Source organism: Natator depressus, chromosome 1 (genome assembly GCF_965152275.1).
Source record: "Natator depressus isolate rNatDep1 chromosome 1, rNatDep2.hap1, whole genome shotgun sequence".
NCBI lineage: Eukaryota > Metazoa > Chordata > Testudines > Cheloniidae > Natator > Natator depressus.
Window position 1 is genome coordinate 140,839,815 of NC_134234.1, and position 18,934 is coordinate 140,858,748.

General features: G+C 39.4%; 1 protein-coding gene across 2 annotated transcripts in view; it reads left to right on the top strand.

Annotated features, from left to right (window-relative positions):
- PTCHD1 (patched domain containing 1) overlaps positions 1-18,934 on the top strand; it is a 51,322-nt gene that overhangs the window by 12,079 nt on the left and 20,309 nt on the right. For both annotated transcript variants that reach the window (XM_074968198.1, XM_074968191.1), the window contains one exon: positions 3,927-4,587. In XM_074968198.1, coding sequence (XP_074824299.1) covers positions 3,927-4,587 — 661 coding nt within the window. The remainder of the gene's footprint in view (positions 1-3,926; positions 4,588-18,934) is intronic.

Genomic DNA, 18,934 nt, shown 5'->3' on the forward strand with positions numbered 1-18,934 from the left:
AGAGCAGCCTCAGCGCTGCTCTAAATCGCACCATCTTGTAACAACCTTCAAGGGCTGTTATACTATCCAGGGATTGCCAGAGCACAGTGCATTCTGGTTGCTCCCCTTCGTTCCCTGATGCATCCCTGGAATGTTCACTATGCTGGCAGAGTGGGGAAGCCCAATAGCCATCTCCAGGTTACTTGAGCCTTCTCCTAGGTCAGAAGATATCCCGTCTGTCTGGCTAAGCCAGTATTATAGCCCATTTGCTCTGCCAGTACGCAGAAAAAAGACCACACTACATGATATGATCTGGTCTCTGAATCAGAAATGATGGCCTCCAGGGAGAATGAGTATTTCAAATACCATGTTTAGCTACTAGCTTTTTAGTAAAGATAAACAGAATTGTTGGCAGTACAAATTATTTTCTAACCTAAATAAGAAAAGGTTTCGGACACACAAGAAAAGGAAATACAGCAGAGTTGAGGCAAAATAGGTAAGTAGAGTAAATAATATATATTTTAAATTATATATAATATATATTATTTTAATATAGATTTTAAAATAATATATATTATTTTTAAAAATTATATCATTGTTTGGGGGGGTTAAATTGCAGCATCCTACTCTGTGCATCCTTCCTCAAAGAGATCAGTTGCTAATCTAATTCAGGCAGCAGATAATTCCATTTTAAAAAATATTTTATTCTTGTCAGCTACACGTCTATAAATGGCATTTGTTTTTACAAATATAGTTGATGAAATATACTTATTGGCTGCTACCATAAAAACTCTAAACAGATATCTACATTTGATTTCAGGACACTTCCCTAACACCATGAAGTTGAAGGATATATCCCTGAAATAACTGTTGCATTAGTTTTCAAACAGAACAGAAGCCTTTCAACTTGGGACAGTCTCAGAAGACAGGAAGATGACCCATTACCTCCAGCATTTTCCTGTGAAGTCGTCTATTTTGTTTTGCAGGACTGTTGTGCAAAAATCTTTAATCACAAATTCCTATCTGTAATCTCTCCATGAGGGAGAACTTAGCCTGCATACTCTGGTTAACATTATATCCTTCCAATCCTCTGGAGAGGTTTGTTGGTTCATTTCCTTTTCCCAACCTAGCTTCACATTGTCAGTATTGCGCTATAATTTTACAGAAAATAAAGCTACTCAAATGCAAGTGAAACAAGCCACATAATTGCAAGACAAACAAGTTCAACGGGCAGGAATTTTGTTTCTTCTTACACATATTGTTTATATCATCATAAGAATTGGAGACAATTTCAACTAGATTTATCCCAATAGTGGACTATGTAAGATAATTACAAGATAATCGGATCACTTGTAAAATAAATAATACATAGTATGCACGTTTTTCTACAAATATGGTGAAATTCTGGCTACACTGAACCCACTGTGTTTAGACAGCTAATCCATCTCCACCAACAGAGCCTGCAAGCTCCATTGTTATTGTGGGTAGCTTCTCTCATTTTCTTTTTCAATTACAGTTTTCTTCTACAGAAAACATGTGTGCTAAATATTGCTTGAATTCAGTCCCTTCACTGTCTGTATAAACTGAGAATCCCCCGGGATTCTGTGGATGGCAGCAAATGTAATATAAAGAGGAAAGGATTTTTTTCTTCCCTAGGACAGTGCTCTCTGTCCTGCCAGGCAGCAGGTCAGATTATAATTACTCATCATTTAAAAAAAATTAGAGACATTTCTAATTCAATCTCCCAACTCATCAGTAAATGTGTGTTAATATCCCTGTTTTACAGATGAGGAAACAAGAGACTTTCCTGACACCAAAGAATCAGGAGAACCAAGATCTTTTGATTTACTGGCAAACCCCTGCACTTTACAAGCAAATCATTGAGCTTTTCCATATGTCAGTTTTCCTGTCTTTAAAGTTGACCTAATTAGAACACTTTGCACCTACAGAGGGCTTTTCCATCTATAGATCTCAAAAACGGCAAATGTGGTCAAGCAAACATGAGTAGACAGCTTTTATAGGCTATACACACACAAGCACTTAGACTGGATCCTTTTTTTCTAAGAGGAACTGTGCTCAAGTGAATGAGACATGAGTCTATAATCTATTTCTGTTCACAGCTCTGCCACACACCAAGTGATCCTGGTCAAGTTAAGTCAGCTTTGTGCCTCAATTAACCCATCTGAAAAATGTCAAAGATATTGTTGGCCTTCTGCAAGGAGTGTTGTGAGCCTTCACAAAACAGGGATTGGGAAGTACATTGAATTATTAAAACCAGTCAGAAAAAGGGATGGAAATTGAATTTGGGATATTCTGGCTCCCAGCCCCATGTTTACTCCCCTACACTTTGAGAAGGCAAGGGGTCCCTTTGACTAGATTCCATGTTTCCCTGAAGCATTTTCAAAGCAGTCTTGGTCATTTCAGAGTAATTCAGGGGCCTATGGAGTGTAGCACTTTGAGCTAGATCCCCAGGTGAGCCAGAGCAGTGCACCAGGAGAGGAAGGGAAGGACACCTTCCTACCTTTCTGATTTTGAAAGCTGCCAAAGGCCAAGCCAGCTCCTGGTTCAAGTTAGAGCAACCTCAGCACTTTTCTAACTTGCACCAGCCGATGATGGCCCTCAAGGGGTTGCTCCATCAGCCAGGATGGTCGGAGTACATGACATTCTAGCCCAAGCCATTCCCATACCCTGTGTAAAGAGTGGCTATCATATGGCTGGCTTTTCATGGAATCTTGCCTCCTTACGGCAGGTTTAAGTACCCTTTGCACCACTACAGCAGCACAAAGAGGACTTTACTCGTCCTGAGGATCTGCCTCTATAAGTTTATCAGGGTACCATATGCAAAATAAACAATATAGTTTGCAAAGACTCCTAACACTGCCAAGTTAAAACATTTTTTCACCAGAATACTGAATGGGCCTTCACTGTACTTAAGGCTATTCCCCTGCCAAATTTCAACCTTCTAACTCCACCTGATTTAGCTGGAAGCTGATTCAAAAGAAGTCACAAGATTTTATTTTATTTTTCCCATGGGGACAGTGCAATTTTCCCACTCTTTTCCTCTTTCAAAAATAACAGCCTTTTTTGCTCACATTTTCCAGAACAATTCACTTTTGGTCAGAGATTAACCATAGAAAATTTCAGCCTAAACAGTATGCTTCAGAAGAATACAAGCACCTCTGAAAAGGAGCTGGGATACAACTGTAACGTAGCAGGCCCCAACCAGCAGCTCCTAAAATAAAAGGTTTTGCCAGCTAATATGTTCTTCCAGGAGGCTCTAACATCTAACTTTAGCCTCCCTCATCATCTCAACTCTTTGCTGTAGTTTGGGTGGATAGGACTACAATTTAATTAATGCCAGATAGTTTGGTCCTGCTATCCTGACAATCCTGGCACATAGGACATGCAGCTGTGATCTTTCCTTTGTCCTGAGAGAGAGTTAACTCTCCCACTACCAGTCAACAGGGTCTACTACACCTCACCCTAGTGGCACATTGAAATGACCTGTCATGTTGCTTTTCTGTACTGCATTCCTGATAGTTGTCTGATGCAGTGGTCATTTAGCAATCCTGATTATTATTACATTGCCATAATGTGGCTGGTCTGTAGCTGTGCGTTTTGCTTCACTTGGAAATGAAGCATTCTAGTTTATTGGAATGATATTTTGTTTTGTTTTGGGAGAGGGTGAACAGCAGATGCACCTAACATTTATAGAAGTCAAAACATAATTGAGTTATGAGTAAAGGAAATTGGGGGAAAATATCAGTACTTTAATGCATGTTTTGCATTTTTATAATGTGCTTATTATTAATATTGTAGCAATTAGAAATTTTTTTTGCCTAGAGTAAATAGGAAATGGACTGAGATGACAAAGCTGCTGTCATTCTGCCTGCTATGGTGCACAATTAACTGATGAATAATATGTGTGATTTTTCTCCTCCTTACAGTTGCACTCAGCTGTGACCAGGATCCAAGTACAAAGACCTGGTTTCAATTACACATTTGCCCATATATGTATCCTGAATAATGACAAGACTTGCATAGTGGATGACATAGTGCATGTATTGGAGGAGCTAAAGTCTGCTCGATCTTCTAATCGAACTAATTTTGTTATCACATATCCAATCACTCACTTAAAGGATGGCAGGGAAGTGTATAACGGGCACCAGCTTGGCGGGGTTACCGTGCACAGCAAAGATCGGGTGAAGTCTGCAGAAGCCATCCAGCTCACCTACTACTTGCAGGCGATCAACTCTCTGAATGACATGGTAGCAGAAAAGTGGGAATCCATCTTTCGTGACACTGTCGAACTTTTCCAGAAATCCAACAGGAAAGTCAAAATGTATCCCTTCACTTCGTCTTCGCTGAGGGAGGATTTCCAAAAGACGAGCAGGGTGTCAGAACGTTACCTGACCACAAGCCTGGTCCTTGTGGTCACTTTGGCCATACTCTGCTGTTCCATGCAGGATTGTGTCCGCAGCAAACCTTGGCTTGGCCTTTTAGGATTGTTAACGGTGAGCTTAGCCACACTGACTGCAGCTGGAATCATCAATCTGACTGGTGGGAAATACAATTCCACCTTCCTGGGAATTCCCTTCATCATGTTAGGTAATTATCTCATTCTATTTTTTGGTGGGGGTTTCTGGTTCTTTGACATATTTCAGCAGAAAAGAAGCCAAGTAACACTGCATGAATCCCAGTACCCATTCACTGTGACACTGCAGTGTACTCCTCCTCATCATGAATTCATCTGGTATTTGTAATAATAATGCTTATGGACATTAAAAAAAAAGGCTCCACAGGGACTCGGTTGTTCTGTAGCACCATTTGGTATGACATTCTGCTCATGTGGCAGATAGAGACAAGTTTGTGCTAGTGAAGTATATTATGCAAGAGAGGGGAACCAACAGCAGCTTCTCTGTGGAAATTTGATTATGTTTTTTGGTACTCAGCTTTATAAGGAAACCTTTGCACAGGACCCTTTTGTGAAATTAAAATATCAGCTGCCTTGGTAAATAAAAGGGGCACTTTTCATTTACAGAACAATAACTGTATCCCCTTGAGTATACACTGTTGTTTTATCATGGGCTTATGTTTTAATCAGTCTGTTTAGGGAATAAATGCAGTAGTAGGCAGTTTTTTGTGGCATTTCACTTGAAAAAAGTGAATTTGCCAAGGCAGTTTAAGTAGCAATATGCCCTGTCTCTTGCTGACCAGGCCAGCTCACACCATTCAGCATCAAGCCCTGCAAATGATTAAAGTATTGACAGACAATGAAGATTGTCCTGTGCAGACCTGGTGGCTGGTGGCGTTAAAACAGAGATTTCTGTCTGTCTCTATTTTTATACTCCACTCACGCACCATAATTTTTTGGGTATCAAGACTAGGAGAGTCAGATTGTACCTGATCTGAAGTCAGTGGAAAGACTTTTATTGACTTCAAGGGTCTTTTGATTAGGCACATTTTGAGGAAACTTGGCACTAAATCAGAGCAGGCAGAGGACTTCACTAGTGGACATAAAAAAGATAGCTGGAAAGCTCATTCTGTTTGCTTTTGCATTTAGTTCATGAATGGTAAACACTTTGTACACTGCAGGTGTCTGATGTGTCCTCGTTCGCAACATTATTAATTTGTGAAGAATACCACATGCATTGATTTGATAGTTTTCCCAGCTGAAAATCAGTGTGCAGTACTACACATTTTCAGCACAAGTGAATCTCCAATTACTAAGTCACATCATGTAGTGATGTTACATGTTTCAGTAGGATTGTTTTATATTCAAAACTAGGCCTACTATGATGTGCATATAATATACTTGTGCTCCTGACATGTTTAATTGAAAGGATGTTACATTTTATAAAGCAGCCATTTAGGTGCAGAATATACGTAGTGAAAAGTAAGTAAACAGAAAGCAGACCCTCAAATGTCACATCAGAGGCAGCATGTAATTCTGATTTTCAAATCACATCCAAAAAATTAAAATAAAATGTAACATGATCAAAAGGAAATATCTTGCAGGAATTTTCAGTCACAGGGAGGCTAGCCATCTGCCCTGTTTTCATACATTTGACTTCATGTAATGTAAAAACGCCTTGATCAAACTAAGGAGATTATGCAAAATATCCTGTTTTTCTGTGTGTGTTATAAAGAGAATATTCACTGCAAAAATTAAATCTAAAAGTCCATCCATACAAAAGAAACTATTTTGCATGGAGTGACTTTGAAATATGAAATGTTAGCTAGATTAAGGGATCAAATCTCACTCTGCTTGAAGACAACCTTTCACATCTTTAATTCATTGGCAATGAATATGCTGCAATATGCACTTCTTGAGCGGGGGAGAAGGGGCAAAAAGTTAACTATGGTAAATTTGCATGCAGTGTTGTTGTAGCCAAGTTGGTCACAGGATATTTGAGAGATAAGGTGGGTGAGCTAATATAGTTTTACTCCAGATCTCCTCTGATTGCCAAACACTATAGACCAACATTATTTTTTAATTCAAGTGTATTACTCTTTTTTTAGGAGTGAGTTTCTAGCAAGTAATTAAACTCTAAATAACTGTCAGAACCTAATAGCCCATTTCACTTGAATCCTCCATATACTTTGCATGGATTAATATAAACTCCTAAAAATCAGACATGGACATGAAGGACAGATGTACATTTTTTAATGAGAACTGGTTTAATCAAGTGGACAATTGGAAACACAATTTTTTTTCTTCTGACAGCAAAGTGAAGCAGGACATAGAATGATTCTGAACAGATTTCAACAAATATTTCACATATATACATTTAAAATATAAAGTCTCCCTTTAGGTAACTGAAGGCTAGAGGTTCAATCTAACATTGATTGTAGTCAGTGGAGATACTCTCAGTTAACTTCAGCGAGGACTAGATCAGACCCTAGATTTACTAACCTTCAGAGAATATAGAATTTCTGATCTGTGGTTTAGTGTAGTAGCTACTACTTACCCATGTTTTCTTAGCTGAACATGGGCTCCCAGAGTAACACAGTGGCCTAAAGAATGAGTGCGATCCTGGGATGCATAAACAGGGGAATCTCAAATAGGAGCAGAGAAGTTATTTTACCTCTGTATTTGGCACTGGTGAAATACAGTGTTTAGTTCTGGTGCCCACAATTCAAGAAAGATGTTGGGAAATTAGAGAGGGTTTTGGAGAGCCACGAGAATGATTCAAGGATTAGAAAACATGCCTTACAGTGATAGAGCTCAATCAATTTATTTTAACAAAGAGAAAGAAGGCTAAGGGGTGACTTGATTACAGTCTCTAAGTAGCTACATGGAGAGCAAATATTTAATAATGGGCTCTTCAATCTAGGAGAGAAAGGTGTAACATGATCCAATGACTGGAAATTGAAGCTAGAGAAATTCAGACTGGAAATAAGGTGTAATTTTTTAAAAGTGAGGGAACTAACCATTGGAACAATTTACCATGGGTCATGGTATATTCTCCATCACTGACAGTTTTTAAATCAAGATTGGATATTTTTCTAAAAGATCTACCCTAAGAATTATTTTGGGGAAGTTCTGTGGCCCGTCATATACAGGAGGTCAGACTAGATGATCACAGTGGTCCCTTCTGGCCTTGGAATCTATGAATCCATGATCTCATGACTACAAGCAAAAAGTTGACCGAAAAAATACTTATTCCTGATACAAATCCTGATCTTACACAGATGCCACTATGCCACCACTGTGATCAACTACAGCTGGTCAAATAATATTTCTCAAATAATTTATTCATAACATTTCACAATATTTGTCCAGTTATTCACTGAATGTTTTTAGATGATTTGCCCAGTTACATACAGCCAGACTGATAATTCAGGTTTCAGAGGGCTAGCCGTGTTAGTCTGGATCAGAAAAACAATGAGGAATCCTTGTGGCACCTTAGAGACTAACAAATTTATTTGGGCATAAGCTTTCATGGGCTACAGCTCACTTCATCAGATGCATGGAGTGGAAAATACAGTAGGCAGGTATAAAAATACAGCACATGAAAAGATGGGAGTTGCCTTCTAAGGTGCCACAAGGATTCCTCGTTGTTTTTACCGATAAATCAGGCAATATATTTGCAAAACAAAGTATTCAATTAATTGTGTACTATTTTTAATAGCTTATTGACAAATCCTTCTCTTAATTATTTACCTTGTGTCTGCCTCAACCCCTCCAACAGTGAACAATCTGTAGTGCAGAAAAGGTAGCTTCAGTTTCTGTATTTATTGAATTCTTTGCCTCACTAAGTCTTGATTATGGTGGCTTTTATGTTGTGGACAGGCTTCTGTACCACAATTAGGATTCATCAATGCTTATTAAAACAAAGCAGAAATCAAATAAAGTCGTTGAAACAAACAGGCTTCTGAGATATGCTATTCAGTGAGCTTCAGCACTAGTCAGAAGTACAGCAGGAGCCTCTCCACCTGGTCCCAAAAGGGCAAGATTCTACTCTCACCCCCATATACGAATGAGGTTTTAGGCACAGGGAGGACAGGAAGAGCTGCAAAGATTGGAATCTTATATGGCTCTGACGAGTGCTGTAACAGCCATTGAGCTAAATATGGGAATTTTTGCAACAATCTTTGTTTTCACTGTGAACATTTTGCACAGCTCTCGGTTAAATAACTGCTTCTTGGAACAGCTAGTCCTGGAACCCACAAGAGGAGAGGCAGTTCTTGATTTAGTCCTAAGTGGAGCACAGGATCAGGTCCAAGAGGTGAATATAGCTGGACCGCTTGGTAATAGTGACCATAATATAATTAAATGTAACATCCCTGTGGTGGGGAAAACACCATGGTAGCCCAACACTGTAGCATTTAATTTCAGAAAGGGGAACTACACAAAAATGAGAAGGTTAGTTAAACAGAGATTAAAAGGTACAACGTCAAAAGTGAAATCCCTGCAAGCTGCATGGAAACTTTTTAAAGACACCATAATAGAGGCTCAATTTAAATGTACACCCTAAATTAAAAAACATAGTAAGAGAATCAAAAAAGAGCCACTGTGGCTAAACAACAAAGTAAAAGAAGTACTGAGAGGCACAAAGGCATCTTTTAAAATGTGGAAGTTAAATCCTAGTGAGGAAAATAGAAAGGAGCATAAACTCTGGCAAATGCAGTGTAAAAATACAATTAGGAAGGACAAAAAAGAATTTGAAGTACAGCTAGCCAAAGACTCAAAAAGTAATAGGAAAAATTTTTTAAGTACACCAGAAGCAAGGAACCCTGCTAAACAACCACTGGAGCCACTGGACGATCGAGATGCTAAAGGAACACTCAAGGACGATAAGGCCATTGCAGAGAAACTAAATGAATTCTTTGCATCAGTCTTCACAGCTGAGTATGTGAGGGAGATTCCCAAACCTGAGTCATTTTTTTTAGGTGACAAATCTGAGGAACTGTCCCAGATTGAGGTGTCATTAGAGGAGATTTTGGAACAAATTGATAAACTAAACAGTAATAAGTCACCAGGACCAGATGATATTCACCCAAGAGTTCTGAAGGAACTCAAATGTGAAATTGCAGAACTACTAACTGTGGTCTGTAACCCAGCTTCTGTACCAAATGACTGGAGGATAGCTAATGTAACGCTAATTTTTAAAAAGGGCTCCAGAGGTGATCCTGGCAATTACAGGTCAGTAAGCCTGACTTCAGTACCGGGCAAACTGTTTGGTTGAAACTATAGTAAAGAACAAAATTGTCAGACACGTAGATGAACATAATTTGTTGGGGAAGAGTCAACATGGTTTTTGTAAACGGAAATCATGCCTCACCAATCTACTAGAATCCTTTGAGGGGGTCCACAAGCATGTGGACAAGGGGGATCCAGTGGATATAGTATACTTAGAATTTCAGAAAGCCTTTGATACGGTCCCTCACCAAAGGCTCTTAAGCAAAGTAAGCTGTCCTGGGATAAGAGGGATGGTCCTCTCGTTGATTGGTAACTGGTTAAAAGATAGGAAACAAAGGGTACGAATAAATAGTCAGTTTTCAGAATGGAGAGAGGTAAATAGTGGTGTCCCCCAGGGGTCTGTACTCTGCCCAGTCCTATTTAACATATTTACGAATGATCTGGAAAAAGGGGTAAACAGTGAGGTGGCAAAATTTGCAGATGATACAAAACTACTCAAGATAGTTAAGTCCCAGGCAGGCTGCAAAGAGTTACAAGAGGATCTCAAAACTGGGTGACTGGACAACAAAATGGCAAATGAAATTCAGTGTTGATAAATGGAAAGTAATGCACATTAGAAAATATAATCCCAACTATACATATAAAATGATGGGGTCTAAATTAGCTGTTACTATTCAAGAAAGAGATCTTGGAGTCACTGTGGATAGTTCTCTGAAAACATCCACTCAATGTGCAGCAGCAGTCAAAAAAGCGAACAGACTGTTGGGAATCATTAAGAAAGGGATAGAGAATAAGACAGGAAATGTCATATTGCCTCTATATAAATCCATGGTACGCCCACATCTTGAATACTGCGTGCAAATGTGGTCGCCCCATCTCAAAAAAGATATATTAGAATTAGAAAAGGTTCAAAAAAGGGCAAAAAAATTATTAGGGGTATGGAACGGCCGCTCTATGAGGAGAGATTAATAAAATTGGGACTTTTCAGCTTGGAAAAGAGATGACTAAGTGGGTATAGATAAGAGGTCTATAAAATCATGACTGGTATGGAGAAAGTAAATCAGGAAGTGTTACTTACTCTTCTCATAACACAAGAACTAGGGGTCACCAAATGAAATTAATAGGCAGCAGGTTTAAAACAAATAAAATGAAATATTTTTTCACACAACGCACAGTCAACCTGTGGAACTCCTTGCCAGAGAATGTTGTGAAGGCCAAGACTATAACAGGGTTGAAAAAGAACTAGATAGAGATGGGACAAGGGGCTATATGAAGTCAAGAGAAGGAAAATGGGGAATTAAGTTGATGACCAGATTGACGTGAGCATTGTGAGCAGGAGAAGGGAAATGTGGGGTTAAAAAAGCGGGGTAGGAACTGGCTGTGTTTGAGGGAGAGAGGGACAAGGGCAGAATGTGAAAGTGAAAAATGGAAATGAAAGGAACTCTAAAGGTCTAAAGATGTTCAAGCCTGTGTGTAACTAAACAAAACCATGAAAATGTGAAGAGCAGTGGAGGTTCACGTTGCCCTTCCCAGCATAATTGGAAATACCAAGTGCAATTTCCTGCACTTTGGAAGATTTTAGACCAAGATTTGAACAAACAAGTAGTCTACCTGCCATTTCTCTGGAACTCTGAAGTAAACTACTAGTGGTAAACTGCATTCTCTTAAAATGTAACCATGCTCAAAAATATCCCAGGCTCTAAAAGCACTCATCATATTCTTCATCAGACACAAAAAATATTCATATATTCTTTTAAAATCCTGTGTCAACATTAATTTCACATACAAAAACATTAGTGTCCCATACCAAGTTCCTGAACAGCGCTCCCAAATTTCCTTCATTCCACATTTAAAGGTACAATACACACAAATGTTTGACTTTGTAGAGTATTTTGCCACCAATCTTTGTCATAAATTAATAAAAATGAGAAGCTTACTGTGTCTCCCTTGTTTTTATTCTTTTCACTCAGCTTTCTTTCCTTCTCTATCAGCCTGTCTCTCTTCCATGTCTTTTTCTCCTGAGGAGAACTTTATCTCCCCTCTAAATGTGTCTCCCCAAGTTTCTGTCCCTCCACCTCTTCCCCTTCCATCTCATTCATTCCTGTTCTCACTTTCCCACAATCTTCACTCCCACATCCCTTTACCCTTCTGAGGTTTGTTTTCCCTTGCTTCCATTCTGCTCTCTGTATCCTGTTTACTGTCTCTCCATGTTCTGTCTTCCAGCTCCCACTTCAACCCTATATTCTGATTTCTCTCCCTAAGCTTCCCTCATCATTTTTGCTGTTTTTCTCTGCCTTTGCTTAGGCTCCCATCTCTTTCTTGACTTCATCTTCCATTTCTTTCCCATTCTCCACCAGCTCAGTCATCTGCCCCCAATCTAACTTCAACAAACCCCAGCCTAAACAATCCATCCCCTGCCTCCTAAACTTCTAAGATTGCTACTCTTCCCACAATCCGTACCCTTTCCCCTCATCTCTCCAGTGAACGCTCTGGCCCTGAACAGTTCTTTGCCCTGATCCATCTTCTGCCCCTACTACATCTCTGAATACAATATCTGCCTCCTCAGACCCCTAATCAGTTCCCCAGCCTGTCCTCTGCCCATCCCACCCCTGCTTATCCCCAATGCATTTTCTGCCCACAAAAGTCCGTTCTGTTCTTCATCAATCCATCCTCTGAACCCCTCAGTCCCTCCTTTGCTCTTCCAATCCAATCTGATCCAACTGCATTCTGTCTCCAATTGATTTTTCTGCTTCTCTCACCTCCCTGCTCCCTAATCAATTGATTCCCTACCTACCCCAATCATATTCCTCTTCTCAATCCATCCTTTTCCCCTCACTCACTTTAACAAATTCTCAGACTTCCAATCCATCTTCCGCAGTCCCGCCCCATCAGTCCTGGAGCAATATTTCTAGTCCTTTGATTAGATGAGCATAAATCCCCCCCACAGCCATGCCTGTCCCCCCGCCCGTCCCCCCGATCTCAACCTATACTTTGTCCCCACAGATCTCCAAACAAATTCATCCTCTACCCCCAAACCCACTGGCAATTGATCACCCATCTTCCCCAAACAACTGCTGCTCTCCCTCCCTCCATTCTGCCTCCAGTCCATTGAGGAAAGCAAAGGAGGCATTAACATTTGAAAAAAATGTATTTAAAAATACAAATAGTTCCCAAACATTTTATGCCATGTTCTCCCAGCTCTCTTCAAGTGCAAAGAAAATACATAGCTTACAAACTGGGGTGAGATCCACAGCAAATATTAGTGTAGCAAGAACTGTGTTTTCCCCTATAAAAGGTCAGGAAGCAAAAGTATGTTGTACTCAGATACATATCCTTGTCCCAAGTGAAACATATCAGAGATGGTTCAGCATGGGTATAGGCATCAATTTAGGAATACAACCTCCGTTTGCCAGAAGCTGGGAATGAGTCACAGGGGATGGATCACTTGATGACTACCTGTTCTGTTGATTCCCTCTGGGACACCTGGCATTGGCCACTGTTGGAAGACAGGATACTGGGCTAGATGGACCTTTGGTCTGACCCAGTGTGTCCATTCTTATGTTCTTAAAGGTGTTCCTTGCAAAAAAAAATTCTTTTTAAAAAAATCAGTGAACCAAATTCTAATCTGTTACATCTGTGCAACCCCAGCAGCTTCCATGACTTGCCTGAATGTAAGTGGGAGCAGAATATGGCTGAATAATTTAAACATTATGGCCCCAAATCATCAGCACACTTAAGCATGGGCATAAATGCTTTGATAAACAGGAATATAATTATTTAAATGCTTGAAGTTAGATACTTGAATAATACTTTGCTAAATCAGGGCCTATACACTTTTAGCCTCCAGAAGTATGTAATGACAAATCAAATTCTTCATAATTATATTAAACAAATTATATAGGTGGGCATGAACTGCAAAGCAGAGATCCAGATTTTGATTTACCATAGCCTCCCCAACCAAAGTTTTGGGGTGTTTGTTATCTGGGCCCAGGCCAAAGTGTTGTATCAAAATACCGTGGATCACCATATCTAGTAAGTGTCATTTAATGATTCCTGATACTTAAAAGTATATCCACTTCCTCAAAAGCACTGTGTGTTACATATCAAACCATTTAAAAATAAGCTGTGCTCATGAGACAGTCTACATGTTATTTCATATAGCTATAATTACACATTGATCTTAGACAACTGAAATGAAAATTTCAGTGTTAATCTTTCCATTTTAAAAAGGCAGTCTGTTATTCCTTTAGAAAAACTGTACAGTTTGTTCAAGAAGATTCAGCTCTTTTAAATAGCCACATTCACTGAAAGAAGCATCCATGTAAAATAATTGTGGGATGTCAGACTGCCAAATATGGGGAAAGATGCAGTAAATGTTCCACTGGCTTATATTTAGCTTCTGATTTAAAAGTGCACCTAATGCATTAAAATAGGCATGGAAAAAACAGTTCATCAGAAATAAAAATGGCCTGAACTTTCAGCCATCCATAAACTGATCAAACATTTTGCTAAGTTTGATAAAATACAGATATGTGCAGTGCCAACACTCACAGTCCTCTACAAGCCTCTTTCCTTTGTCAAAACATTCTTTGCAGTCTCAGCAAATTGAGGAATCTCTGCTGAGCCAGCAGCAATCTTCAAAATATGCAACTTCTCAAACTTCCTTAGGCTCAGAGGAGAAGGTAGTTCACATGGCAGTTAAAGGTCTAGAACGTGAAATTTTAGCATGGGTATAGGCATCAATTTAGGAATACAACCTTTGAAGCAAAATTAAACATTGTCAGAATCTATCTGGTTTTGATCTCCTGGTGTTTTTCCCATGTTTCATGAAAAAATGTTCTATGACCATGAAAAAATTTAATCAAATTTGGGCATGAAACTTTGTTTTAAAAATAACTTTCTAGAATCTGAACATTTTGAGGAAGTTTTGTGATGCATTTTGAATTTTGAGCTGGGCTGGTCCCTGGGCAGAAAGGGAAGTTACATGGCATATATCCATGTTTGCTGATTGGCTGAGCCTGTCTCAGATGCTCAAGAGGGTGAGCAGAAACCAATTTGACTCTTTTTCTCGGGGGGGTGGGGGGGGAAGGTGTGTGTGTGTGTGAGAGAGAGAGAGAGAGAGAGAGAAAGTCCCATGTGTCATAACAGTTTTGTGGAGGACAGCGGATGTGTCCCTGAAATACCAGAGAGGGGAGCAGGCCCATCTCTCTCTCAACCTGATGTAGCCCAAGGATGCAGTATATGACAAAGGCCCAAAAGGAGAGGCATAGAAAATTATTTATTTAGGAAACATACATAAATGCTGTGGGGTTCCTTCCTTTAGTATAAATAACTTCAGTCATAACATCAGTTTCATGATCCTGTTGTAAATAATTTTCAAAAATAAAATGTCAGGTTTCAGAGTAACAGCCGTGCTAGTCTGTATTCGCAAAAAGAAAAGGAGCACTTGTGGCACCTTAGAGACTAACCAATTTATTTGAGCATAAGCTTTCGTGAGCTACAGCTCACTCAGTGTACACTGTAGCTCACGAAAGCTTATGCTCAAATAAATTGGTTAGTCTCTAAGGTGCCACAAGTACTCCTTTTCTTTTTTCAAAAATAAAATGAGACACCAAATTTGTATGGAATATAACTCATTTTGGACCTAAAGTGAATGACATTTCTCAAAATGAGAGACAACTGTGAGGTATGTGTAGGCCTGTCATCTTCGGGCAATCGGACAGGGTGCTGGGAGGGACAAAGGAAGAGAATCTGTGACTAGGCCTGTTGGGGTAAGAGTGATTGTGCAGGGACAGAGGTCCATGGCAGGTTCGGGGAGTTGCCTATAAATTTGGACATTTCAACTAAGTATCCAAGATAATCTCTAAACCTGAGATTTCCCCATCACTAAATTTACTCTGTCTCCTGTTTTTATGAAGTTTTTCAATGTTACGGGCAGTTTACTGTATGGTTTTCTATGTTAATCTGTTCTATTCTATTCATTATCCTGGATGCAGGGCAAAAAGTATTTAAAGGGATAAAATTAGTGCATTATTGAATTATATTGGTTTCAGTGTTATTAGGCAGATGGGGAAATTGGAAGCGTTTAAACTACTCCATATTCCAGTAGACCATGGATCCAAAAAAGAAAAAACATAACCCAGAATCAAAGACGCTTTGGCTTCTGAATTCAGATCCAAAACCCAATGCCTAAGATTTTGCCCAAACTAAAATACACCCAGCCTCATTCCATCCTTTGGTAGTATTCCTGTGTACCATACTCAAACAGTGGTATTTGGCTGTTGTGTTACACACAAAAATTATTTTTACATGGGCAGGTTGACATGGCCTCAGTTTTCTTTTTGATTGCTGTTGCTTTAATTTTATATATTTCATGTAAGGTCTGTCAAGAAAACTCATTTTATTCTCTGTTGAGAAGGTCAGCTCACAGTACCTTCTGCTCTTGCCTAACAGTTATTTTATTTAACTTTCATTTGCTAATCTCCAGTACTTTGAATATCAGTGGATAGAATAAAAGGAAGAATCGGTAGTACTTTGCATATGGTGACATGACAGCAATGGGAATCTGTCTGGGAGGTCTGTCTTACTTTGTGCCTGCTGCCCTACACCAGCTGCTGGCATTCATGCTGAAAGCTCTTCTCTCTTGATTAAACGTGGTTTGGCGCACCTGAATGCTAGGGAAACTTTCTCTGTTTGCTTTTGCTGTGTGTCTGCAGTATCAGTGTCCCCTTATGTTTCCTAGCAGCATGATTGAAGTCTCTCACATTCTATGCAACTCACCCCATTCCTCATGCAAGGTAAAGTAGATATTCTGTGGTCCAAACCCCTGCACCATCCTCCATCGTCTGCAGCCACAGTATACTCCCCTCTTCTTCTCTGTATCCATAACAGGTGTGTGGTTAACCAAACAGAATGTTTCTCTTTCTGTTCCTTTCATGCTCTCTCCTCAGCTAAGAACTCAGCCACAGTACTGTGTGTTGGAGGGGGTTTGCGCATTTTTCACACATTTCAATGTGAAAGACCACCCAGTGGCAGATTTTTGAGGGCACAAATGGCAATTAGGCCCCCAGCTCCCATTGAATATCAACATGAGTTAGACCCCTGGCTGTCTTTTGTGTCCTTGAAGATCTCCCCTCTAACAATCCAAAAGTTTCTTTTGAAGCGTAGACCAGTATTTATTAGTGATCAGCAAATCTCCAAAAAACTTTAAGCACAGATTCAGTTCAGAGAAGCATATAAAAAGTTTGGATCGTCATACATAAATAAATAACCAGCCAGCTAAAAGCACATAGCTAAAGAGCAGCACAAATCTTTTTCAATGTGCTAAAAGAAACATATGATCTGACATTTCAGCCTCAGCCAGTTCTCTCTCAGAGTGAGTGGAGTAATCCACAAGTTGAAATAGAACTGACATTCTGACGTTTAAACACCAAAACAAGCCTTTGACATGGAAGCGTATTGGATTATTTTCTTAAGACAAATATTTGAACTGTAGGAAAAAGTGGTTTTCTCAAACCGTTTTCTGCTACCAGATTAAATATTCAATTTAAATAAAAACAGATTTTGAACCATATTTTGCCTTGCTTATCTCTGCTTCTCAAAATAAACTTGTCTCTCAGATGTTTTTCTATTTATAAAATGTGCTGACATTTTGCTGTCATAATAACAAACACAAACATTGCATTGGATCAGTATCCAAAAATGAACGCTCCAAAAGAAACAATTCCAACCCACATTAAAAATATCATCCTCCGAACTCCCAGTCTACCCAACCAGGTCTCTTGACTCCATTAAAGTCAATGGGACTACCCAAAGGGCATAAAGTTAGCCATGTGCAAATGTCTTTGCTGGATCGGGTCATAATTCCTATAGAAGCTCCACATGTAGAGCTTTTGTCCATTTATTTTAATTGGATTTGGTATGCTGCATCATACGCTGATTGGGAAACATAATATATGGATAGAGATTTTTTTTAAAGTGGACATGATTAAAATATGTTGTGTTCAAAGTTTAATGATTAAAACATAAAATAGAATTTATCAGATTATAGGTTTCTAGTGTTATTGCTCATGATCATATTAAAACTAGGAAGAGAGATTGTGACTAGATCATTTCAAAAAAAGAACTAGTTAAATTCATGGAGGATTGTTCCATCGATGGCTATTAGCCAAGATGGTCAGGGATATAATCCCACACTCAGGCGACCCTACACCTCTGACTGCCAGAAACCAGGAGGGGAAGATAGGGTGGGTCTCGCCAAAGTTGCCCAGTTCTCTACACTCCCCCTGAAGCTCTGGTACTGGCCGCTGGAGACTGGACACTGAGCTAGATGGACCAACGGTCTGACCCAGGATGGCTATTCTTATTTCATTCCAGTACTTTACACATTCTTCTCCTTTTCCATATTCCTCTATCTCTTATATAGATCAGGGTAGAGAGATAATAGAGATGAAGTATACATATCTTATGTGCATGTGTTTGTACATACTAAGGACTTACATCTAGACAGTAATTCTGGTTTGAATGGTACTACAGATAACATAGTTTGTTCTTTTTATAGCCATTCCTAAAGTGTATGTCCATTGTTATTTGTCTGTCATGATAAAATACTATTATTTATATTATAGTAATTTATATATTTTCATTTTTAGCTTTAGAAAAATAACACCACTCACCCTGGTTTATTATTCTGTGATAGGAAATATTGGGGAAGAGTTGCATTTGCTAGAGCCCTCTTTGTGCAAGTTTGGGAGAGTAGAAATCAACAAGGGTATGGCCTGACCAATATTAAGTGTTCCATCCCAGAACAGAAAGTTGGCCCTATGCCGCCTTTCCAAAAAGGTGCATTCTTCAGAAACGTAGGATGGGTGAAATATTCTGTGTCTAATGTGGAACACCCAAATGACCGAGGATGAAATTCACCCTGGGCAGAGGGCCCACACAAGTCCTATTCACCACCTAAATGCCATATCAAGTATTTTGAGGGCTTGTGTGGGTCCTAAGTGATACACAAGGCTTGTGCTGGTGAGTTTCACCATGAATGTGCACGATAAAGTTGTGTATCAAGCAGTTTTACTAATGGCACATGCATGTCTGTTCCAAAGATCCAAATACTATAAGGTGAGTGCACAAATGGTTGAAAGACCATTCTCAAAGAGTAGTTATCTCTCACTGTCATACTGGGAGGGTATATCTAGTGGGGTTGCATGTGGCTCAGTCCTGGGTCCGGTACTATTCAATATTTTCATTTATGACTTGGATAATGGAGTGGAGAGTAGGTTTATAAAAAATTGTGGATGATGCCAAGCT